Here is a 25258-nt window from a genome sequence, read left to right on the forward strand (position 1 = left end):
AAGCTAGCCTTCATCAAAGGCAGCCTGCCGCTCTCATCTCTGACACAAAGGCCAAGGGGTCCGGGGACCATCATAAAACAGATATGGCAGGTATGTCGGCAGTGGGAGAGTCAGGCCCCACACTGACCTCCTCTGTAATGTTGGTGAGCAGGACCTGGTTGGCCATGGTCTGGATTTGCTTCAAGAAGATCAGCTTGTCCACAGTCAGCTGAAGGGAGAGAGTGAAAAAGCACAGGTGGGTGGAGCTAATTAGCAAGGCTTTCTGGAGGAGGCAGGCCTTGAAAAGGGTTTGGGCCAAAAGACTCCCTGGAAGATGGGGGTGTCTGAGGTTGGAAGCTGAGCCCAGAGGTGTCTTACCCCAGCACTGATGTAAATGTGATACTTCACCAGCTCCTGCAGTTTAGAGATGCCCTGGGGACAAAAGGGAGGGTCAGTGTTTGGCTGATCTAACGCAGCCCTTTGGTTATAGAGCCAAGATCAGATGCTGGTCTAAGGGTTAAGACTTGTCTCTGACCTCAGGGAGCTGCTGGTCTTAGGGTGTGGGTAGGATACTGAGGGGAGAGACCAGAGAAACAGGATTTGGGGGATAAACTGGGATAGGGTGGGAGGGTCAGAGACCGCGTTGATAAAAGGGAAAGTATTTGGGGTGAATGAAGAACTCCCACAAAGGTTATTTTAAACTTACTGGGGTGAATAGGGTTGGAGGAGCCCAAAGGTGGAGTCAGGCAGTTGCAGTTGGGTTGGGAGGAGGAAGATGGTGGGGCCCTGAGGGTGCAGTCCAAAAACCCACCCCTTTTTCTCAGGCTCCACCCACTAACCTCAGTGAATAGGTAAATGAGCCTCCCGTCTCTCAGGCTGTCCACCGCGGAGTTGCTGGGGGCAAATACCGTGAAGGGTCCTGGGCCTTCCAGGATGGACGGGAGGCCACAGTTCTGGAATCAACAATTCAATTATTAAGCATCTGCTTCATATGCACAAGTCCTGTGCTCCAAGCCAGTGATACTCCAGTGGAAGGAACAGGCCCTGCCCACACACAGCTTACATTCTTGGTGGCCTAAGGGAAAATCCTGGGTTCAAATCCAGCTCTGTCATTTGCTAGCTCTACAAACCAGATTGAATGTGTCACTTCCCAGCCCTGGACCCCAATTTGCTGATCTATTTAGGGACAGGAAGTTCACACAATCAAACATACAAAGCTGGAAGGAACCTGAGAGGTTGTGGAATTCAACCCCTTATTTTACAAATGAGGAAAGTGAGGATCAGAGAATTTGTGCAGGGTTACTCCACTAGTACCTGAGGCAGAAATTTCAACTCAGCTCTTCCTGATTTCAAAGTCTGCTTTTCTCTATCCACTAGTTTCTCCCCAGAAGCTCCCTATATACTAATCAAATTCCAAGTCCCATTTATTAAGCACCTACTATGTATTAGGCACTGTAATTAGGCAAGGGTAGGGAACCTTCAGCCTCAGGATCACATGTGGCCCTCTAGGTCCTCAAGGCTGCACTTGAGGCCACATGTGATCTCAGGGTCGCATGTTCCCCACCCCTGGTTTGGGGCTTTACTATAAATATAAAACAAAAACTGATCCTTGACAGGGGAAGAAAGTTATAGGGTGATACCTTGACACAATCAAGGGAAGCTGTTTTATTTTTGATAGGGGAATCTCAGACACTTTTGTGTTTCATTTGAAGCAAGATCAAGAAGAGACAGGAGAAGATGCAATCAAATCAGGGGGTGCTCAGGCTGCTGAGGTCCTCGAGAATGGACAGCTGCTGCTATGGAAGTCCTAGCCAGTATCTTAGCAGAAGACATTGAGAGTAGAAAGGAAGGCCCCAAGACTATAACAGCAGTAGAATACATTATGTAGGGCTTTCCTTATCAACAGCCCGTAAGGTAGGTTGTACAGATGACCCCCATTTTATAGATGAGGCAGTGAAGGCTCAGAAAAAGAGAATTAGAAGCAGCTTAGTTTTTTTTTAAAGGAGAAAGAGAGACAGAGAGAGACAGAGACAGAGACAGAGAGACAGAGACAGACAGAGAGACGGAGACAGAGAGAGAAAGAGAGAGAGACAGAGACAAAGAGAGAGAAAGAGAGGAGGAAGACAGAGAGAGAGAGAGAGGGAGGGAGGGAGAGAGAGAGAGAGAGAGAGAGAGAGAGAGAGAGAGAGAGAGAGAGAGAGAGAGAGAGAGAGAGAGAGAGAGAGAGGGAGAGAGATAACTCAAGGATGGAAAAAATGTACCTTTTCTCCCTTCGTTGCTGAGGTGGGGGAGTAAGAGAATGAAATAAAATATTGGGTATACTGCCAGACTCAAGTGATATGGATTAGCTTTGGTTGGCTGCTTTTCTTCCTTCCTTCCTCCCTTTCTTCCTTCCTCTCTCCTTCCCTCCCTCCTCCCTCCCTTCCTTCCTTCCTTCCTTCCTTTCCTCCCTCCCTCCCTTCCTCCCTCCCTTCCTTCCTCCCTCCCTCCCTTCCTTCCTTCCTTTCTTCCTTCCTTCCTCCCTCCCTTCCTTCCTCCCTCCCTTCCTTCCTCCCTTCCTTCCTTCTTTCTTTCCTTCCTTCCTTCCTTCCTCCCTTCCTTCCTTCCTTCCTCCCTTCCTTCCTTCCTCCCTTCCTTCCTTCCTCCCTTCCTTCCTTCCTTTCCTTCTTTCTTTCTCCCTCCCTCCCTCCCTTCCTTTCCTCCCTCCCTTCCTCCCTCCCTTCCTCCCTCCTTTCCTTCCTCCCTTCCTTCCACCCTTCCTTCCTCCCTTCCTTCCTCCCTCCCTCCCTCCCTCCCTTCCTTCCTTCCTCCCTCCCTTCCTTCCTTCCTTCCTCCCTTCCTTCCTTCCTTTCCTTCTTCCTTTCTTCCTTCCTCCCTCCCTCCCTCCCTCCCTTCCTCTCACCCCCCTCCCTCCCTTCCCCCTCCCTCCCTTCCTTCCTTCCCTTCTTTCTTTCTCTCTCTCTCTTCCTTCCTTCCTTCCTTCCTCCCTTCCTTCCTTCCTTTCTTTCCTTCTTTCTTTCTCTCTCTCTTCCTTCCTTCCTTCCTCCCTCCCTTCCTTCCTTCCTCCCTCCCTTCCTTCCTTCCCTTCTTTCTTTCTCTCTCTCTCTTCCTTTCTTCCTTCCTCCCTCCCTCCCTCCCTTCCTCCCACCCCCTCCCTCCCTCCCCCCCTCCCTCCCTTCCTTTCTTTCCTTCTTTCTTTCTCTCTCTCTCTTCCTTCCTTCCTTCCTCCCTTCCTTCCTTCTTTCCTTTCCTTCTTTCTCTCTCTCTCTCTCTCTTTCTTTCTTCCTTTCCTTCCTTATTACAAGGGATGGCTAGCTGTGTAGAAGGGCATGATGCATTCTGCAGTGAAGGTGTCATAGAAACAAAGCCATCTACACATCTGTTTCAGGCTAGCTCCCCCTCCGTACTCAGAGACAGCTCTGGCGTCCCAATGAAGGCAGACGTCACGATTTGCTCTCTTTTTCTGTGGTTGTTTCGTTTTGTTTCTCCTTTCTCATGGTTCTTCTTTACATGATGAGTAAAGTGAAAATATGTTTAATCCCAATGTATAAGTAGAATCTATATCAGACCGCATGCCGTCTTGAGGAGGGGGGATGAGAGGAAGAGGGAGAAAACTGAAAACCCAAAATCTTATGGAAGTGAATGTTGAAAACTAAAAATAAAATAATTAATTATTTAAAAAAATAAAATAAAGAGCTAGCTTCAGGCCTGGAGTCAGGAAAACTGGGTCCTAGCCTGTTTGGCTCTGCAACTTTGGTACATTCCTGCCCCTTCCTGGCCACCCCTGTCTGCATAACAAAGGAGTAAGCCGAAATAATCTTGGAGGGCCTTTTCAATGAAGACGTTCTAAGTCCTGTACGGACGGACACACAAACGCCTCCAACTCATTCGCAGCTAAGTCATCCCTGCTCATCCATCGTCTCTCTCTGTGGATTAAGTGATTACATCCTGTGGGTCTCAGTTTCCTTCTCTGTACAAAGGGCATAAGAATTCTTGTTTTGTCTCCCTCCCAGGGCTGTTTTTAAAATAATGAATTAAGGTAATGGATAGAAAGAGTTCTGATAAATGGGAGCTTATTAAGACTATTCAAAGACCAAGAAGCCTGCACTGGAAGCCATCTGGGGGAGCAGGGTAGAAGGGGACCATCTAGGTTGCCAAAGCAGAAACTGCAGCTGTCTCTTCTGAGGCCCTCTATCATCTGCTCACCTCCAGGATTGTTTCAAACCGGCTGAAGACATCCATGGAAGCCAGGATCTTTCCGATGGATTTCTGTAAAGACACACTGAATGGATATTTGGGTTGGGTGGACTTTGGAGTAGTCTGGAGAGAGAACACCTCCCTTTTTTTCTGTTCTTGGCCATTCCTCCCTGAGGGCCTGGATCAGCCACCGGGGGATGCTTGAGAGTTGAGGGCTCCTGGCCAGAAGGTCTGGGGCTGCTCAACCCCACTCTGTTTATCAGGAAGGCCCTTCAATCCTTCCTCACAGTCTGATCAGCCCTTACAACATTCATTGTTCTCTCTAGTTTCACTTAACTATATAGTCCAATCTCTCCTGAGTCCAGGATAGAGGGAGGCATCCTCAACCCAATGTATTTAAACTTGATTATGGGCAACACTAGAGTTCGAATCTTTGCCTAGCCAGTTCCTGGGGACAAAGATCTCTGTTCCACCATTCAGGAGGGGAAACTTATTCTAGTTTTCCTGCCACCCCTAACAACCCTTAAGACTGAAGGGGCAGGAATTTAGGACTTGCGATCAGAATTCCCTTCACTGGCCCTTGGGACCAGAGATACACCAGTACTTGAAGGGATGCTCTATGGCTCCTTCCAAGGCCAAAGTCATTGTGAGTGTATCAAAGGGTATAGAGAATGAAATAACCCATTTGGAAAGTGAAAAACAATCTACAAATCCAGCAAGAAGAGAAAATACCTGCCTTCCTTCAGTCCTCATATCCTCTCTCTCCTACCTCTTGGCCCTATGAGTCTAGAAATCTTTCCCTCATGGGGTTAGGGGTCAAAGGTCTCCATCGAACCTGGTTCCCAAGCAAATCTGTACTGCCTACTAGAGTATTTGGTAAGGCTTCCCTCCCCAGGGCTCCAGATGGACCATAGGCTTCCTGGAACTCTGAGGAATTAGGAATGCAGATGACTTGGGCTTCAGATGAAGCTTCTCCCTCCCCTGGGATTCCAGATACACTTCTACACAGAGATGGACTCTCACTGGGAGCACTGGGGACATGTGCCCAGGCACAAGAAGAGGTGGGTGGTCACACAAACTACCTTTCATAACTGCTTAGATAAGAAAAGAGGAGGGATCCCTGCCCCCTGGGGTTTGAGGAGGGGAGTGGGTCCTCATCCTCGCCCCTAGGAAGTCAGGCTTGGATCCCTTAGAAAGGCTTCCTCTATTAAGGGTCCACTCCATTCTGTCTCAGCCAACTTCAGCTAAAACCCTTGGAGCCCTGGGCCAGAGAGGGCATATCAGGGAACCACCGTCACAAATCATCACAAAAAATGCTTACTTCTGTGACTGGCACCTCCTTCCCCCTGCCTGGGCTCCCTCATTGGCCTCTGCTTGGCATTCAAGGCTCTTTTTCAAGTAATCCCACCAGGGGGGAGCCACAGACTCCCCACCCCCACCCCCCACCCCACCCCCACCCCCCCAACTTCTCCAGGCTGCCTTCAGCAGGAATGATCCTGTGCAGGGGCTGAAACACTTTCTTCTCCATCTCCCTCCCCAGAGGAGTTTGCTTGGAGAAGAGGGCAGGCTTGACTCACCTCTGGGTCTCCTGGGATGAAGGCTGAAGAGGGCTGCTTGCGGATGTTGCTGACAAGATGGAAGATGCCGTTGGATGCAGGTAAGTTGGCCTGAATGATGTTGTATGTCGAACTCGGTTGGTCTTTGTATTTGTATGTTCTCCCAGAGCTCTGTGAAAGCGTCAGGCATCAGATCTCTCTTGCCTCTAGCAAGGGTGCTGCCTGGTGACTCCTGAGCTCCTCCCCTCGGTGAGAGCCAGTCATGCAGCCTGCCTTCCAGAAGACCCCCAGCTCCCTGGATATCTTTGGCCAGAGTAAGTAGTATAACTTACCCACAATGCCTAGTATCTAGCATTTGCTAGCCTAGAGACTCAAGAACCTAACCAAGACACCACAAGGGAATTTCATTTCCAAGTCCAGTCCCCACAGACTACAACATTCGAGCCCATATTCCTCTGCTTGGCCTTCAGGACTGTCTACCTGACAGGCATCCATTCCTTCTCTGTTCTAACAACTCTCCTCCACAGCAATCTGACCAAGACTCTTCTCCACCTCCCCCTGCCAATATGCTGGGCTGATGACCACTTCGAACACTGTAATGGTGCCAACTAGAGCCCAGAGTAGCTTTCTACATCTCTATGTAATGCCAGAAGGAGGCACCCAAGCCCTACCATCTCCTCAAAGCTTTCTCAGGGGGCTGTCCCTCCTTCAAACATCTTCCTACGTGCCTATAGTCAAAATCTCCAAATACAATCCTTTGCTTTGGCCCATTCAGGCTGAAGAGCTTCCTGAAGGTAGAACTTGGGTCTGCTTCTCCCATGTCTCCTTCAGATTGTCATTTTCCCAAGAGCAGATTTATGTTCTTTCTCTGCCCCACCTTTTCTATCCCCACTGTAGCATTAAGCAAAGGACTGAGTGTACAGTGGGGCTCAGAGAACATGGTGAGACTTCTTGGTTCTCTGGGGCCTCCTTACATGATACTTTTCGCTAGTAAAGGTCAGTGACTCTCCAGCCAGTGTCCACCATGTCTTGGAAGATGTAGATGACATGTAGCGTTCTTTTATGATGTGCTGTCCAGGAATGATGTGTAGCTTGCACACTGATCTGGATAATGATTCCTTCATGGAAGGTAAAAAGAGGATGTTAGGGGGGCTACTGGGAAAGAGGACTTGGTGACCACAACAAGATAGGGATCTACTTGAAGGCCCAGTGTCCCTGGGGTTCCATAGGAAGATTGGGGGTCAGCGTAGTACCGCAGGAATAATATTTGCTCTAGGGTTGGTGGACCTGGCTTGAAATTCCACCTCTGACTTGTTACCTATGTGACCTTGGATGGGTCACTTAAACTCTCTGGGTCTCAGTTTTCTCATCTGTAAAATGAGGGGGTTGGACTAGGTAGCCTCAAAGTCTTTTCTGACTCTAGATTGATTGATCCCAGGAAGAGATTGGGGACCAGAACCCCAGTGGAACAAGGGAAGAAAGAATTTTGATTTCTAGCCCAAATGTAGGCTTCAGGGGAGTCCCTACAGGAATTTTCCCTGGCTTGGCCCTCAGAAACCACCAGGAAAGGGAGATGGATTTTATCTGAAGGCATGACACCCTATGAGGGGAAGGGAATTTCTGGGGGAAGGCTTGGCCTTCTCAGGAAGGGGTTAGGAATTAGGGCTGAGAGATGTGGGGCACAATATCACCCTCCTCCCAGCCCTGCATTTTCCCCAGGAGGCCTATAGGTCAAGAAGGAACGAAGAGGGCTGCTGAGCTCCCAAATGCACAATTGTGGGGAAGGGGATTCCCCAGGGTTCAGTGTGCTTGCTCCACAGTCTGTCAGGCATGGGAAGACTTGCTCAGGCCCCTGGGTTGACAGGGATGGAAAGGAAGAGATTCATACTCTGGTGCCCTCTGAGAGATAAGGGAATGAGGGAGCAGGTGAAAGAAGAGGGGAAGAAAAACATGCCTGCTCAGCATAGTGCCCTGGAACCAGGGGGCCAGTAGCACTCACATTCAAACTTGCAGACAGGTACAAGGATGGGACCAGCACCGTGAAAGGCCCACTCTTGGACAGGATGTCCCCACAACCTTTACCTGCCAAAGGGAGGTGATGTCATCATCTGTCCGAATGGGCTGCCCCTCTCTCCCCTTACAAGTGCTCTGCCTTGCTTTCTATTCTCTGTAAATAGGCTTCTAACAACCTGGCTCTGCCTGCATTTCTTATACTCCTCTCTCTGTACCCAGACCTGCTCTCTCATCTAATGAAGTCAGAGTCCTGGGCTCAGGCCCTTCCTTCAAGGAGAGTCAGAGTCCCCAGGTCAGCTTAGAAGGGCTATTACTTAGCATGGACAAGGCTGTAGTTAGCCTCCTCAGGTTCGGGTGGCGGTTATTCAGTCTCTCCAGCTCTCGGATAAAGTGTCCGTAGCAGAAGCGTCCATCTCCAATCTCTCCTTCGTTGCAGACACACCTGGTGGGGGGTGGAGGTGGGGGATGGTGAGGGATATGAGATAAGCTTTAACAAAATCCCACCCCTAGGTCTGGATCAGTCTCCTCTTCATCCTCGGACCCCTTAGCTCTCATCCTTTTCCTGCATCTACCTATTCAAATTCCTCCTCCCAGGCTCCAAGGCCCAGGTCAAATCTCTCCTATTCCAGGAAACTGAGCTCACAAAGTGCCTCACCTTCGACCTTTCTTATTGTCTAGTATTCAGGTCTTGTTTGACTGATTAGATTCAGACCTTAACTGAGGGTTCCTTTGTGAAGAACACTGTGCTGAGCTAAAATGACAAAGAGAAGACCCAGGTTCTACCCTCAGGGAGGTTCCAGTCTGGAGGAGCCTGCCTCATCTTTCCCTTCTCCACATAGACGTCAACTCTTCCAGTTCCAGTCTGGCCTTGTCATTCCTCTACTCAGTAGACCCCAGTGGCGGCTCCCTGCTATATACTGAACCAAATATAAGCTCCTCTGCTTGACATCTGGCCCCAAGCTACGCCTCAGACTGACTTAGGTATCACACGTCTTCTCACGCCCCACAATTCAAACTGACTTTTGTGCATTCCATTCCGTACACCCAACTTCCCATTTCCCTTTGAACGGGCTGCTCATTGCCATTCTTAGAATCCCTTGTTTCCTTCTATGCTCAGCCCAAGCACCAGCTCCTAATCTACATGAAGCCTTTCCCGATCTCCTTCTCTCCCCTTTCCCCCACCTCAGGCCCTTCCCAACCGTGCCCTCCCAATATTACCTCATATTTATTTCCTAGGGTTTTATTTTTTTTAATTCCAAACTTAAACACCCCAAAAGAACATTTCCATACACACAGGAGAACACAAAGAAGAGGATTCCACATGAAACTGAATTTCCATTTCATACCACTTGCTTGAACACAAATATGTAACAAACTCTACATATCACTTTCCAAGCTGTCCTGCTTAACTCCTTCCTTTTCTCTTTTGTGTTTTTAAAAAAATGTTTCAATGGTCTTCTTGCTTTGGTGTAGCTATGGCTGCTTCCCCCTTCTCCCTACTCCTCCCCTTCATTTAAACCTAGAGAAAGAAAGAGAAAGGAAGGAAGAAGGAAGGAAGGGAGGGAGGGAAGAAAGAGACAAAGAAAGGAAGGAAGGGAAGGACAGAGGGAGGGAGGAAGGAAAGAAGAAAGACAGACCACCTTGCAACAAACAAGAGTTGTCAGAACAAGTGGACACAGTGGCCATGTCCTGTCTCTTTCTGTATTTCATGTCCATCATTTCTCTGTCAGAAGGTTGTTTTATTTTTTTTATAACTGCCTCATCCTGGGTCACCCCCAGGCATCCTGATGAACATCTGGTCATTAGACCCAGATGGCTCTGGAGGAGGAGTGAGGCTGGTGACCTGTACAGCCCTCCCTCACTCAACACAAAGTCAAGTGCAAGTCCTGTCATCCTTTCTCTGATGGCACAGTCATCTTCGGCAATGAGGGACAAACACATATCCTCTTTACACACACATACACACATATAATAGTATGTGCAAATATATATTATACACACACATGCATACATATTATCTCCCTCAGTAGAATATAAATTCCTCAGGGGTTGGGAAAGTTTTATTTTCATTTCTTTTATCTGGGCCCTTCACAAATGCTATTTTGTTATCAAGAAGCTGGAAAGACACAGCATGGAAGAGGACTGCCCTTGAGAACTTCAACGTCTCCCCAGAGTGGGGCAGCTGATGAAGGCTAGTTGGCTCCTGATGCTCATACAAGCAGCTCCCTCCCCAGCCCATTGGCTCACTTGACCTTGAATAGCCAGCATACCCTGTTCCTACGTCCAGTCTCCTTGTCTCCCTCCACAATCACAGAGCCTCAGATTTGCAAGGATGTTCAGGCCATCTAGTGTGACCCACAACTGAGCAAGTGATATGCTTGACAGGTGAGCATCCAACCTCTGAGTGAAGACCTTCGGTGATGGGGAGAACTCTATCTGCTGAGATTCATTCCAATTTCGGACAGCTCCAATTGTTTTTCTTCTATTAGCCAACATCTGCCTCTATAACTTCTATCCACTGCTCCTAATTCTGCCTTCTGGGGCCATGCAGAAGAAGTCTAATCCTCCTTTCAAATGATGGTCCGTCTACAAGCATTTATTAAACACTAACTATGTGCCAGGCATTATGCTAAGCACTAAGTAAACAAAAGAAGGCAAGACAACACAGTCTCTGTCTTGAAGAAACTCACATTCTAATAAAGAAAACAACATGCAAACGACCTGGTACATTCAAGATGGATACAGTGCTGATGGAAGGCAATCTCAGAGGGTAAGGCACTAGCAGCTAGGGGGACCAGGAAAGGCCTCTTGTAGAAGGTAGGGCTTGAGCCAAAACTTGAGGAAAGCCAGGAAGCCAAAGTGAGGAGGGACAACGTTGCAAACATGAGGGACTTCCAATGCAAAGGCAAAGATGGGAGGTGGGATATTGGGTTTGAAGGAGAACAGGCCTATTGGGCTAAAACATAGAGTTTATCTCAGAGGATGAGGAGGACCTTTCCTTCACCTATGCCTTCAGTTTCATCTCTCCCTCTTTCCCTCCATAACCCTACTCAGTCAATCAATCCACCTCTTTCATGCATCCCTTTACTGGCCCATTTCCTTCAAACCACAAACACACTCCAGTCTTTCTCAATCTAAAAAACTTCCTCTTGACCCTGTCACCCACTCCTCTCACATTTCATCCTCTTTCTCTCTTCCTCTTCTAGGAAAAGCTAAATTTTAGGAAGAATAGTCTATACTTGATGCCCTTGCTTCCTCATCACCCACTCACTCAGCCCTCAGCTCCTTTTCAAATTATTTTTCTTTGTGACTATTTTGCTGACACTGGTCTCTCAAGGGTCACAACTTAGGTCTTCACTGCCAGCTTGTCTAGGCTTTTCTGATCCTATACTTCCTTGTCTTCTCTGAAGCATTTGCTGCTCTTAACTACTCCCTTTTCTCTTCTCTTTGGACTGTCATGATGGTGGACACTACTGGTCCTTCCCCTATCTGTCTGATCTTTCTCAATTGCCCTTTCTGGTTCATCCTGCTCCTGTCTCCTATGTGTGTTGTGAAGGGAAGGGTTTCCCCAAGACCCTGCCCCCTATTTCTTCTCCTAGAAAGAGAACCTATTTATTGACATTATCTCATCTACTCCACTGGTTTACATTACCACCTCAATGCAGATGGCTCCCAAATCTATCCCTGCTCCATTCTCTCCTTAGATCTCCTGACCCACATAAATGTCTCACCCAAATCAGCAGAACTCTTTAACTTCTCTTAATCTGCCCTTTCCTTATTCTGTTGATGGTATCCTCCTCCTCCTAGCCATTCAGGCTCAAAATTCAGGATCATCTTTGACTCCTTTCTCTCCCTTCCTCAGTCATGATGCCTTGTAACTCCACCATACCTCTCGCACCTGTCCCCTTCTACTCGTTGATCATCATCACCTCTTCCCTGCACCACTGTAAACAATTTACTGTTGTAAACTTCTATCTCATCTCCTTAACTTTGTTCTCTCCTCTTTTCATTCTATCCCGTACTCAACTACTAACATGGTCTTCCTAATGTCTGATTGTGTGACTCCTCTGATCAAAACCTGTGGTTCCCTATTGATACTGGGATAATGGTAAGAATTATCATTATAATAATTACTAGCACTGAAACATCATCTTTTAAAAGCTTTTTTCCCCATCCATTATTATCTCATCTGATCCTTGCAACAACTCTATAGGGTAGGTGTTATTATTATCCCCATTTTACAGAGGAGAATACTGAGGCTGAGAGAACCTCAGTGATCTGTCCAGGGTCACACAACTAGTGAGTGGCTGAGGCAGAATTCAAACCCAGATTCTCCCGACTCCAGGCCTGGCACTGCATGTGCCACACCATGTTACCTATTCTAAAATACAAACTCCTGGGGGACCCTGGGCAAGTCATTTAATAAGGAGAATGATAATAACAATAATAAACAAAAAATTTTTGAAAATAAAATACAAACTCCTTAACTCCAGGCCCAACACTCTATCCACTGTGGCCCCCAGCTCCTTCACACACTTCCTTACGATGTGACATATTGTGTCCGTCCCTCTCTGCATCCTTCCTGTTCATCAGTAATCTTATTTTTTTTCAAGTCTGCATCTCCAGAACTCAGTAGGTGCTCAATCGTTTGGCTCGATGAAATGCAATTGACTCAGGCATCTTAGTACAGACCTTCACATGTGCACGCCTGACCCACAGTCCGGGGCCTGAGGGCTGGAGAGACCTGAGGTTGTGTATAATACTACACCTTTCTTTTCTGCTGCCTTATTTTGCAAATGAAGAAAGTGAGGCTGGTAGGGCTTAAGTGACTTCCATAAGGTCCATAAGTTAGGGTAGGGGTTAAGTGATTTCTACTGGGACCATAAGGGGAGAGAACTTGGCTTTGATCTAAGGTTCTCACCCTCAGACTTGTGGCTGCCTCTCATTTATAATTATGCAGAGAATCCATCACATGCGCCCAGAGACTCCTCAGAGTCCCAACATCCTAATTCTCAACTACAACGTGACCCCTCACCCCCACGCATTCCCACATGCACACACACACAGAGCCATGCCCAGTCCCACAGCACAATAGGCTCACTCACACTCTCCTATACTCACCTGCCCTTCCCCTTCTCATCAACCTTGCAAGTGGCTGAACTGTCACAGAAGAAATAACGGCAGGGGGTGGTGGAAGATGTGCAACCTTCTGAGATGTTGAAGCTAATTCTGACTAAGCCTGGTTTACAGGTACAGGTGGACTGGGGAGCCAGGGGAGGAGCAGAAACCCTCTGTTGGCTGTGACTCAGAGTGGCTCCCTCAGCCCCTTCTTCACCTCTCCCCACCCCCACCCCAGGCTGGCTCCCATGGGACTCTGGACCCTGAGTCCCAGTCTAGAGCCATACCAGCATGGAGAGGAAGGAGGACCCTCTCCCTCCCAGCTATGCCCTCATCCAGTATCCCCAGCGGGGAGCCCTTGGTCACCTCTCCCGGTCGCACATATAGGCATTGGGTGGTGTTACTGGGACAGCCACCATAGTTGGAAGTGCAGGGGTCCACAGGTTGGCAGAACTTTCCATCACCATGGTAACCTGCCTTGCATTGGCATTCAAAGTTTCCGTCCTCCAGGGCGGAGCACGTAGCAAAAGGGGAGCAGGAAAAGGAAGAACAGGGGTCTTGGGCTGAAGGAATTAAAGAAGAAGAGGGGCTATGAATATTAGGAAAGGAAGCTGGGGTTGGCCTGTCCTCTATACACTGGGGAGGCAGCAGGTACTTAACATACATTCGATGGGTATATGCATGCATGCATGGGATGATCAATGAATTCTCAGTCATCTGGTTGTCCCTACAGGAGAGGATTTGAACACAGGAATATGATTTCAGGGTCCTTCCCTTCCCTAAGCAGTTAATGAATCCATGAATCCCTTTAATGAAGATGGCATCTTTCAAGGAAATCAGGCCAATGCCTAATTGACAAGGAATTCATACTAACATATAAATTACTGAGTAGGATGCTTTTTCAGTTGAATAGGAAAACAAGAGAACAGGAGTATGAGAAAGGGAAGGGAGAGTAAAGAAAGGAAAGGCTGAAGGCACTGAAGTCAAATTTCCCCATTTATACAATCTGTCTCAGTGTCTAAATGTGCATACGTAGGTGAGAGTTGGTCCATGTTGGGGTTCAGAGAAGTGGAGGTGAGAGGTGGCCCATGGTGGGGTGTAGAGAATTAGGGGGTTGATTCTTTTCTGAGGAGCAAGGGCTTCTCTTGGACCTTGAGAGGTCCAAAGCTAGATGGTTCTAGGGACTCACCTTGGCATTTGCCGTCCTGGAGCCGGTAGCCTGATAGGCACTTGCAGCTGGGTACATCAGTGACTGCATCCACACACTGTGAGTTCTTTGGGCAGACCAAGCCCTTGCAGGAAGGCACTTCTGGAAGCAGAGCCAAACAGGGTCTAGTCCTAGCCCTGGGTCCTAGTCCTAAACTCTGACACTGATTCATTGTGTCAACTTGGGCAGAACATTTCCTTCCTCTGAACCTCAGTTTCCTCCTCTGTAAACGGGGGGAGGGTACGTGGAGAGGAAGGGAGAGGTTGAACTCAGTGACCTCTAAGCTCCCTTCTAGCCCTAAAGTTCCGGTAGGCAGGAAAGAATCAGGCTGCATGGGAATTACTGAGAACTGATCCATGATCCCCACTTACTATGTTGTCCTCCCCCATGACCACCCTCTGTCCTGAAAATGCCTCGTGAGGCCCTCCTGGCCCAGGCCACTCACCCTGGTCACACCGAGGGCCAGTGTAACCAGAAAAGCAGAGACAGCTCCCATCGCCCAGGGGCCCACTCTTGCATACCCCATGGACACAGGCACACACTGCAAGGAAGAGAATGCCATCCCTAGAGCTTACCCAGCACCTTGACTGGGTATCAAGCCTGGGATCAGGCCTGGTCACTTCACACACACCTCCCCCACCTCCACCCTGACTAGGGACACCTAGGGGCTCTGCACTCTGTGAAAATAAGAACACAGGATCCCATCCCCATCAGGACTTGGTGGGGCCGGGGGTGGCCCCAGCAGGGAAACAAAGAAAGACTTCCCAAGGGATCATGGATGGGTTAGAGGGGTATGAATAGGTAAAGACAGACTAAATAGGCGTTGGCTGCCAGAGAAGTCTCTCTGTTTGTCTTTCTGTTACTTTCATCCCCTTTTCCTCTATCTTTTTATCTGGATCTCTGCTTCTTTTGGTCCCTGTGTCTGACGGCTTCTCCAGGTCTGTGTACTCTGCTATCCCTGACTCTCTGTGGGTCTCTGTTTATCTCTTGAGCTTTGTCTCTCTCTGTCTCTGTCTTTTTCTCTGCATCTCTGCCTCTCTGTGTCTCTGTCTGCATACCTGTCTCTGCCTCTCTGTCTTTCTGTCTCCCCGTCTTTCTCTTCCCCTTCCCTGCCTCAGTCTCTGTCCTTGGTCTGCATCTCTTTGACATCTTCTGTTCTCTTGAACCCCTGCCCCCTTACCTGACTTGCAGTCAGGACCAAATGAACTCCCATCTTTGCAGTCCTGGCAGGCAAAGCCACCATATCCTTCCTGAGGAGAGATGTAGCCCACTGGCTAGCTGAGAGGTCCTCCCTCTGCTTCCCCAGGGCGCTGGTCCTTCCACTCTTGCTTCATCATCCTAGGGGCTGATCAGCCCCTCCTGTCCTTCCCTCAGTGCCCATCCCACAGACTCTCACCTCACACACACATGTCCCATTCCGACCAATCCCATCTAGGCAGGTACCATGACCACTACAGGGTTTACTGGCTCCCCCAGGACACTCTGTGAAGAATCAGTAGGGTTAGTAGGGCTCAGGCTCCAATCCTAGAAGATGCCAGGCCCCCAACTCAGGCCCCTGTCAATCTAACAGAGATAAGCCAAGAGAGACACTTTGGGCTTCAGTGGGTGCCAAGGGTCCAGCCACCCCTCAATCCCTCCTGGGGTACCTCCTACATCTGATGAAGGTCATGAGACCCCCCCACCATGCGACCCAGTCAGAGAACTCTACTGGAAGAGGAGCCAGTTGTAAGATGATTTGGCCTCTTGTGGCCATGGTCCCTTTGTTGTAGAGGAACTGAGCTTGTAGGTCTGGGGCCCACCCCCAAGGTAAAAAGCTTGCAATGTTCCCATTATTCCACTGCCCCATACCATAGCACTGAGAGCCCCAGTACCCAGGACAGCAGGCCTTCTCTTCCACCTCTTTCCAACAGGTCTGGCTGCAGCCAGACATCAAGATGTGGTTCTCTCCCAGAGTCACAGTGTAACTGAGACAAGAAAGGGGTCAGTAATGAAGCTCCTGCCTTAAGGGCCCCTTCCTTGGTGTCACAAGCATGGAGGTCTGAAACCTGGGGCATTCAGGACCCACTTGAGAGGCGGGGGATGAAGATCTGAGATGATGCGGAGGAAAGGATACTTTTCTCTGTCCACTGGGAATTTTTGATGTCTCCACAACACTTAGCCTGTTCATCTGAGACTTTCAGCATTGATTTCCCTCCCATCTTCCTCTTGGGCAGATCCCCACCTCCAGATAATTGTTCCTTTTTCTCCACCCCACCAGCTGTGCCTTTCCCAAGTTTTTCCTTAACACCCTCCCAAACATACACTGACCCCTGGCAATTTCTTCTCTGTTCTATCTGGGACTTCCCAGCCATAGGGTTTGGGATGTTTGGTAGGGAAGTGAAGGTAACAAGGATAGGCTAATACCTGCATTCCTGGGGGTCTTTCTCCCAATTCTTGGTCCAGCCTGGTGGGCAGCTCTGACTCTTATAAGCTGCACATGAGGTACATTGAGAATTTGTGAGGAATTTTGTCTTCATGTTACAGTGTTTGGACTGGATCTATACAGGAGGCAGAGAGTGAGGAATGAGAGGTCTAAGAACTCAATGGCCCCTCAGATTCCCACCTAGGATCATAGGCAGAAAAAGTCAGAGCTGTTGGGGGCTTTAAAGACCATCTGTTGAAACAATCTCATTTTACAGAGTGAGAATCGAGGCCTAAAGAAGGAGGACTTGCTCAAGGTCACAGAGTAATATCAGGGGCAGAAGTGGGATGAGAACCTAGGTGTCCTGACCCTCCATGTAGGTGTCCTTTCACTACCTCATTGTGCCTTTCCCCATTCCCCATAAGAAGCATTTGTTTCTTTAAGTTTTGCTCCCAAAATGTTTCCTTTTCAGACTACAATGTCATTTAATGTTCATGGTGACTAAATTTAGGATTGTAAAAATAACCCCAGATGTTACTTAATATTATTCTATGTTATTGCTTTAACACAAAACCATTTTTGTAAATACGTGTGTGATTGAATGGAACATCATCGAACTCTTTGTCAGTTAGCCACAAGTGTGACTGAAACCAACCTGGTCAGACCAGGTAACCTAACCAAAATACTATTGCTTACTTGTGATTGAATTATAAATAAAGTTCTTAGCAAGAAGCAAATGGCCTTCATAGCAAGGAAAGAGTACTGAGTTTGGAGTCGGCAGATGTGGATTGGAACTCTGACTCCACTGCTTGTTATCTGTGAGAATTTTGTAACAATTCACAGAAGGTCTCTGGGTCCGAGTTCCCTTACATATAGATAGATGAACTGCTTCCCCTAATTCTTCCTCCTCCCTAACACGGGCCCTCATTTTATGAGACTAGATCAGAGGGGTAAGGCTTGCAACCCTCCAGAACGCAGCCCAAACGAGATTAAAATACAATTGGAAAATATTGACCAAAAAATGAATAAAAATGCCAATGGAACATAGATAATGGTAGTATGTGATTTTCTAAGTCAATCTTTATGGAGTTTAATAGCTCCACTTCTACTGGAGCTGGACACCATCGGCATAAGATGACTTAGGAGGTTTCCAGCTCTAAATCTATGAACGGTTGACCTAACGTGACAATAAGAGCACAAGGGTCCTCGTGTGTGTCTGTGTCTGTGCAGGTGTGTCTGCTGGAAGGTAGACCAAGTGGCCAAGTGTAAGTGTGGAGAGGTTTGGTGTGAGCTCTGACTCCACAGGCATGTGATTTTTGGTTTGTATACTTGTGGTGACTGAATAAGGAAGCCCCACCCTGGGGAGAGAGCTGAGTCCTTGATTTGGAGAGTCTTGTGCTAGGGAAACGATCTCCAGACCTATTCCTAGAAGGGATGTGGCAACAGCTGTCCTCCCCTTAACACCCCAGCCCCGGGCCAATTATTGTAAAAGAAAGGCAGATAGGAAAGGGGAGTGGGTAAAAGAGACTAGCCCAGGGTCAGAGTGGGTTCCTTTAACTTTAACTCAGGAAAACTTGAGAGGCAAGGGTGGATATAAAAAGAAATCTTGGATCCAAGAGCATAGAGCAAGATGTTCTAAGGTCACCAGCTTTCCTGCTTGAACCCCTTTGCTCTGTCAATCTACACATTTTCCTGCCTTCAAAATATGTTCAGTGGTATCATACTCAAGTAGCATGTTGGCTTAGAAAATCACAAATTAACATTATCTATGTTGCATTATATCTTTGTTTATTTTACTAAACTTTTCTCAATTTACATTATAATCTGGATCAGTCCATACTTGGGAGTTTGGGGGCTCCATGTAGCCTGTTGGCTGAGAGTTTGACACTTCTGGGACCCATCCCCACTTTTTTCAGGAAGCTTTTTTTGACTAACCCTATCTAAATGCAGAACTAGAACTAGGAATCCCAGCACTTGAAACACATTTAGTTGAGTGGTGGTAGTAGTAGTGGTAGACAGGGATCATCCTAGGTCACCCCAGGTCAATGGCCATGGCATTTATTTGGAATAAAATCAGTGAGAAGGGAGGTGAAAAGGATTGCCCGGGCAGGCACAGTCTCACCAGGAGAGGAGGAAGCCTGTCCCACAGAGGGTATGGCCCCAGTCCCTATAACATGGCTAATGATGCCCAGGAGTTTTCAACTCCTAGGGGGAAGAATAGGGGGAACGGCAGGTTCAGGGTGGTAGGGAATGGCAGACCACAGGGGAAACGCAAGAAACTTAGGGCGGTGCCTAGTGAAGTGGGAGCAGAGGACCTCAGGGTGGGGAGCAATGGACTGGAGACCCATTAAAGGGAGAATTCAGGTGCTTTGGGACCAAGTTCCAAAGCCCAGCCCTACCAATAGCATTATCCAGCCCATGAAGACGATACTCCTCTCAATCTTTGGAAGCCCCAGTTGTGTCTGACAAGCTCCATTCTGCCTCATTTTGATCTCTGACTGAATTCTGGGCATTTGCTTCTTGCTTTTTCCCTACATTCCCCAACAGGCTCCCCACTCCTCCCATCTCTGGGATGCGAGTTCTTGGAGGGCAGGGCCCGAGTTTGCCCCTCCTGAGTGGCAAGAATATGGAAACTTAGGAGACTAGTCTCAGCTCTATCAATGACGCTGACACGTCTCCCTTTCCTCTCTGGGCCCCAGCTTCTCTTGCGTCTGTCAGGGATGATAATATGTATGTCACATAGGAACAAACCCACTTGGCTGGCCTGACTATCCCACAAGATGCTTAAGGCTTTTAGGATATGACAGATGGGAAGGACCTTGGAGGAGAAATGTGAGATAATAGCTGTTCTGTTAAGGAACCTCAAATTTCAGCCCTAAGCCAGCTATACCTGGTGTCATTCTTCAGCCAGAAAACTCTACATCGCTCCTGCAGTGAGCCCAGAGAGGGAAACTGAGATTTGGACCTCATGTAGAGACATAGAGTCAGACATAGAGGGGCAGAGACATCCCGTGGCTCAGAGAGAGAGACAGAGAGAGAGAGAGAGAGAGAGACAGAGACAGAGAGAGAGAGAGAGAGAGAGAGAGAGAGAGGGAGAGGGAGAGGGAGAGGGAGAGGGAGAGGGAGACAGACAGAGACAGAGAGACAGAGAGAGACAGAAAAAGAGAGACAAAGAGAGACAGAGACAGAGACACAGAGACAGAGAGAGACAGACAGAGAGACCCATAGACTCACAATCAGGGAGAGAGCTGCATAGATTAAGGGGGAGAGAGAAACAGCTACTTGACAGGCCATTCAACAAACTCACTCATTCATGCATCCATCCTTTCTTTCTTTTATCCATTCATCTATTCAACAAACATATATTCAGCACCTATGTGCAGAACACTGTACAAGGTATTAGTGGATGCAGAACAAAGATATTACTTTCCCAGAATTCACAGTCCAGTAGGCTAAGACAAAAACAAAAAAACAAATGATACAACACTCCAGAGTGTGACAGAGACGTGACTTAGATGTGACAGAGATCAGAGAAGGAATGCTACTGCTGATAGAGGGAATCACTGAAGTGTTCTTGGAGAGACAGAAAGAGATGGAGATAGAGACAGAGAGACACAGAGAGGCACAGATACAGAGAGACAGACAGAGAGACAGAGATGGACAGAGAGAGACAGACAGTGACAGAGAGAGGAAGAGACAAAGAGAGACAGAGAGAGAGAAGAGAGAGAGACAGAGAGAGGGAGGGAGGGAAGATGTGGACACAGACACATGCTCAGACATTAGAATTTTTTAGTTCAACCCCAATCAGAAAGGCTGAGTAATCTCTTGGTCACCAGTGAAAAATGTCTAGGGGCTGGAAGGAGGGACAGGGACCAAGCAAGTCCTAAGTGCTAGAGAGGAACTGGAAACTCAGTGACTTTGTATCCCTCATGGGGGAGTGGGTCCCCAGTAGATGCCCCTTCAATGCTGGGGACTCTAAGGGGACAGGAACAGTGTCTACTCTAGTAATCAGGGATAGTTGACAGGCCTGGAAGGGCCTGCTCACATTTAGGCTAGGTAGCACCAAGACAGAGAGACAAGGAGACACGAAGGGAGAGAGAGAGAGAGAGAGAGAGAGAGAGAGAGAGAGAGAGAGAGAGAGAGAGAGAGAGAGAGAGAGAGACATGGGCAGGAGAAGATGGGGACACGAGACTAGAGTGACAGAGAGGCAGATATACAGATTTAGGCAGAAAAAGGGAGATAGAGATACAGATGGAGACAGAGGAAGGGAGACAGACAGAAAATGGACAGAGAGACAAAGGCACTAGCAACAGTGGAAAAAGTGATTCCCCGCCCCCGTTCATCCTTAGATTTCCCGACACCCTTTGTCTGACTCTCTCCCTTGCCCCTGGGTTCACACCTGATTTTAAAGTTTGCTCATTTCTGAGTCAGATCTCCCCTCTTGGAATGTAAGCTTCCTATAGGCAGGGGATGTGTTGTTTTTTTCCACCACTGTATCCCTGATAATGAGCACACAATAGGTACTTAATATATGTTTACTAAATTGGAATTGAGAGATATAGAGTCAGAGAGACAAACACAGGTCTCAGGCATGTACTCACAGACAGCAGCAGCCAGATGAACACAAAGATCCAATTCCATCCAGACAGACCGAGACGCACAAAAATTCATGTATGGAGACATGGAGAGGAGGGAGGAGAGAGACAGAGACAAAGAGAAGCAGAAAAGGAATCCAATAGTTTGGTCAGTGACACAAAGATGGAGTCGGGACATCCAGGGCCCATCCCGTTTTTGTCCCCCTTAATTCACCTCAAGTTCCCAAGGACAATTCCCAATGTCTGACATTTTCTCTAGTCTCTGTTCCATCCAACGAGCACTGAATCTGACTCCAAATCCCCAAGATTCAATTAATTCTATGCTCCCCCCCCAATACTGGCCCCAGTCTTTATCCCAGCCTCCAACCCAACTGGACCCAACCCACCTTTTCTCCCTTCCCCTGGCCCACACCAGCCAGCCAGAGAGCCAGGAACCAGAGGAGACATGGCCTGCCAGGGCCAGACATCGCCAACCACTGCAGGGACTCAGCAGCTTCAGGATGGGGAAAAGGATTGTGGGCAGTGGAACCTCCGGAGACTGTCTAGGACACAGATGATCCAGAATGGGGATAGGGGGAAGCTGCTGGCCTTAAAAATCACACACACACACACACACACACACACACACACACACACAAACACATGCACACACACACACTCTCACACAAACACCCAGCCAGTTCACCCCAAACAGGAACCCATCAGGATTTCCTCTTACATATCAGCCGCAAACAGGCGGAAGGAAAACCTCGGCCACTGACCACCAGGAACAGACTGCTCAGGCCCTTGGCAGGTCCAGAGGCTGAGCCCTTAGCCGTCAGCCCGGCCCAGCCCCAGTGATGCTGCCAGGGGGTACAGGAGCAGTGTGTTCTGAAGAGCAACAGGAAGCCCCCCTCCCATCTCTCCAGTAGCACCTCCTCTGCCCCTCCACTGACCACATATCGAGTGCCTAAAATGCCCCCATTAGAGTGTCATTCACCTGGGCCATCTAGAGTTCTCTGTCAGAATGTCTGTCTCTTTAAAGGTTTCATGATTGTTGTTCAGGCAATCAGTCATGTGCAACTCTTCATAAGCCATCGGGGCCTTTCTTGGCAAAGGTACTGGAATGGTCTGCCATTTCCTTCTCATTTTACAGATGAGGAAACTGAGCACACAGGGCTAAGTGACTTGCCCACAGTCTCACAGCTAGCACATGTCAAATGCCAGATTTTAACACAGATCTTCTTGACCCCAAGCCCAGTGTTCTTTCCATTGCACCACTTTAGCTAAGATTTTATTGGGAGAGGAGAACAGTCATAGGACCTTGGCTATTTAAAAATAGGGTTTTTTAATTGATATTTTTGGCTTTTATATAGCATAGATTCCCCAACTTCCTATCCCAGACAGCTGTCCCTCATAATAAAGAATTTAGGATACTAAATTCTAGCCACTAGATACTACTAAATACCAGCATCTCACACTAAATCTGAATGCTACCTACTGCTGCTACTACTCTGCTATACTATACCATACTATACTACTACCTACTGCTGCTGCTGCTACTGCCTAGAATTTACATATTGATTTAAGGCTACAAAATGCTTTAAAAATATCTCATTTGATTCTCACACCCCTGGGAGGTAGCTGCCATTATTATCCCCATTTTACATTTGAGAAACCTGAGGCTAAGGGAGGGTAAGTGACCTGCCCAGGGTCATACAGCTAGGAAGTGTCAGAAGGGAGATGAGCCTGCTGACAAGTCCAGCACTCTAGCCCCCTTACCACCTAACTGCGGAGATTTTCAAGCTGGAAAGAAGTGCCCATCTTGTCCAAAACCCTTATTTTACAGATAATGAAACCGAGATAAAGAGAGCTTTAGTAACTCACTGAGCTGCTAAGTTTCTTGATGTGGGATCTGACTCCAAGTGCTGTGTTGTACCTGAATGGAGGTGGAGGGGAGGATTTTACAGGTACTGCAGCAAGTCAAGGAACAGAGTTCTAGGTTGGAAGTTAAATCCCTGATTTTCATTGCCAGTTCTCCTCACTAATTGGCTTCTGTGAATATGATCAAACTCTTTCCCTTCCCTATGCATCAGTTTCTGCATCTTTACATAGAGGATGATCTTGCAACTGTTCACATTCAATGTTAACCAAAGGTTAACAGAATCAGGATTCAGAAAAGTTTGAGATAGACCAGACTGACTGGGAGAGGTGGGGGGAGAGGGAGCAGACATGAAGAAGTATAAGAGGGATAAATAGGAAGTTCTGCATTTTTTAAAAAAATAAAAAACCCCCTGGAAGGATGTTGGTGGACTGAAAATTTTATAGGAGTCAGTAGTGCATGAAATTTTCTCTTGGCTGCAGTTTTCTTGTCTCTGAATGATGTCCATGGTCCCAACAAGCTCTAAAGAGTGTGACAGTCTCACATTAGACTGTGTCATTTGAGGCCAAGTTCACAGAATGAAGGAGGTGATGATGGTCCCATTTGTCTTATGTATTGGATAGTGTATGCTGGGAAGGTTGCTAGCAAAATGGAGTACTTCCAGAGAAACAACCAGGATGAAAAGTGGAGACCCTTCCATCCAGTGATCCACAGAAGGTACTGGTGATTAGCCAGGAGCAGTGAAGCTTCAGAAGGGTTCTTCTCAGATTTCCTTAGCCTGCCCTAATCTCTCTGCTGCATGCTGGCCCACATTTCCACCTATATACTGTGTATCTCAAATTGGATGTCCCCTAGAAAGCTTACACGCAACATGTCCAAAGCTTGAAGCCACTGTCTTTCCCTCCCAACTCTCCCCTCTTCCTCACAAAAAATTCCTAATAAAGAATTATTGCACTACCATCTTCCCGATCATCCAGGCACGTGATCTAGGCATTATCCTCAACACCTCCTTTCCTCCGTCATCATTTCCAGTCTATTGCTAAGGCCCATCGATTTCACCTTTGTGAATCTCTCAAGTACACCTCCTCTCCTCAGACACTGTCACCACTGTGGTGTGGGCTCTCATCACCTCCCACCTCACCACCAGCGGTGGTCTGCTGGTGGAGCTGCCTGCCTTACGTCTGTCTCCACTCCTTTCTCTTCTTCACTCACCTGTCGAAGTGATCTTCCTAAAATTCAGTTCTGACAATGTCAGCCCCTACTCAAGAAACTCCAATGACCCCTTTATCACCTTCAGGATCAGCTATATTCTTTTCGGTGTTCACAGCCTTTCATAAACTGGCCTCCCCTGTACCTTTCTAATCTTCTTCTACTATACCTCCCCCCAAGCCCACTCCACCCCTGTCCCATCTCCCTGCCACACCTTCTACCATCCAGTGATGGTGGTTCTCTTGCTGTTTCTCTCACACAAGACACTCCATCTCCAGACTCTGGGCATTTTCTCTGACTGTCCCCCATGTCTGGAATGCTCTTCCTCCTCATTTCTGCCTCCTAGCTTCTCTGGCTTCCTTCAAGTCCCACCTAAAATCTTACTACTAGGAGGACTTTTCAGATCCTTTTTAATTCTGGCGCTTTCTCTCTGTTGATTATTTCCACTTTATCTAATATATTTGAACATAGTTCTTTGGTCCCCATTAGAGGAAGAGAGCCTTGAGAGCTGGGACTATCTTTTGTCTTTTGTTTTCTTGTACCCCCAGGACTTAGTACATTCCCCTTAATAAATGCTTACTTCAAATATCTGAAGGGATACTATGGAAGGAGGGATTGGTCTTCTTCTTCCTTCTTCCTCTTCTTCTTCCTTCTTCCTCTTCCTCTTCTTCTTCTTCTTCCTCTTCCTCTTCCTCTTCTTCTTCTATGATGAAACAGACGGCCTTTTGTGAGATTTGGGAGTTGCCTGTTGATTATTCTGATTTTTGAGGTGAGGGGGTACTAGGGCACTTTCCTTGCATGACTTACACTTCTGCTCCTACCGGACCTGATGAGGTCTTTCCTCCCATTTCTTGTGTAATCCATCATTGCTGATATATGGCAGCCTTCTTACTCCTGATGACCTTAACCTTCAGGTCATCCTTGATTGGGATACTTAGGTGATTTTGATGTTTAATCGTTTTAGATCATACAGCATCACTGGGAGAATTCTGGTGTTGAAAAGATGGGTTCATACGCTGGGAGGCAGCTTGGGATCATGGCAGACACCATAGGATTTCCTAAATACCATCCATCCAATCTCTTCTTCCTTTTCCAAGAGTTCTTAATTTTGGATCCATGAAC

General features: G+C 47.8%; 1 protein-coding gene across 2 annotated transcripts in view; it reads right to left on the bottom strand.

Moving 5' to 3' along the window:
- STAB1 (stabilin 1) overlaps positions 1-21717 on the bottom strand; it is a 63714-nt gene extending 41997 nt beyond the window's left edge. The window contains exons 1-17 of one of the 2 annotated variants that reach the window (XM_072649947.1): positions 21453-21717; positions 16474-16601; positions 15919-16034; positions 15467-15552; positions 15251-15320; positions 14516-14611; positions 14053-14172; positions 13230-13426; positions 12867-13006; positions 8060-8187; positions 7732-7814; positions 6707-6850; positions 5754-5903; positions 4186-4248; positions 819-932; positions 358-411; positions 128-208 (exon numbers count right to left, since the gene is read on the bottom strand). In XM_072649947.1, coding sequence (XP_072506048.1) covers positions 128-208; positions 358-411; positions 819-932; positions 4186-4248; positions 5754-5903; positions 6707-6850; positions 7732-7814; positions 8060-8187; positions 12867-13006; positions 13230-13426; positions 14053-14172; positions 14516-14611; positions 15251-15320; positions 15467-15552; positions 15919-16034; positions 16474-16601; positions 21453-21533 — 1851 coding nt within the window. In that variant the 5' untranslated portion in view covers positions 21534-21717. Of the gene's footprint in view, positions 1-127; positions 209-357; positions 412-818; positions 933-4185; positions 4249-5753; positions 5904-6706; positions 6851-7731; positions 7815-8059; positions 8188-12866; positions 13007-13229; positions 13427-14052; positions 14173-14515; positions 14612-15250; positions 15321-15466; positions 15553-15918; positions 16035-16473; positions 16608-21452 lie in introns of both variants that reach the window. The other variant, XM_072649946.1, reaches the window with a different exon arrangement.
- Between the last annotated feature and the right edge of the window lie 3541 nt (positions 21718-25258).

This window comes from Notamacropus eugenii, chromosome 1 (genome assembly GCF_028372415.1).
Source record: "Notamacropus eugenii isolate mMacEug1 chromosome 1, mMacEug1.pri_v2, whole genome shotgun sequence".
NCBI classification, from domain to species: domain Eukaryota; kingdom Metazoa; phylum Chordata; class Mammalia; order Diprotodontia; family Macropodidae; genus Notamacropus; species Notamacropus eugenii.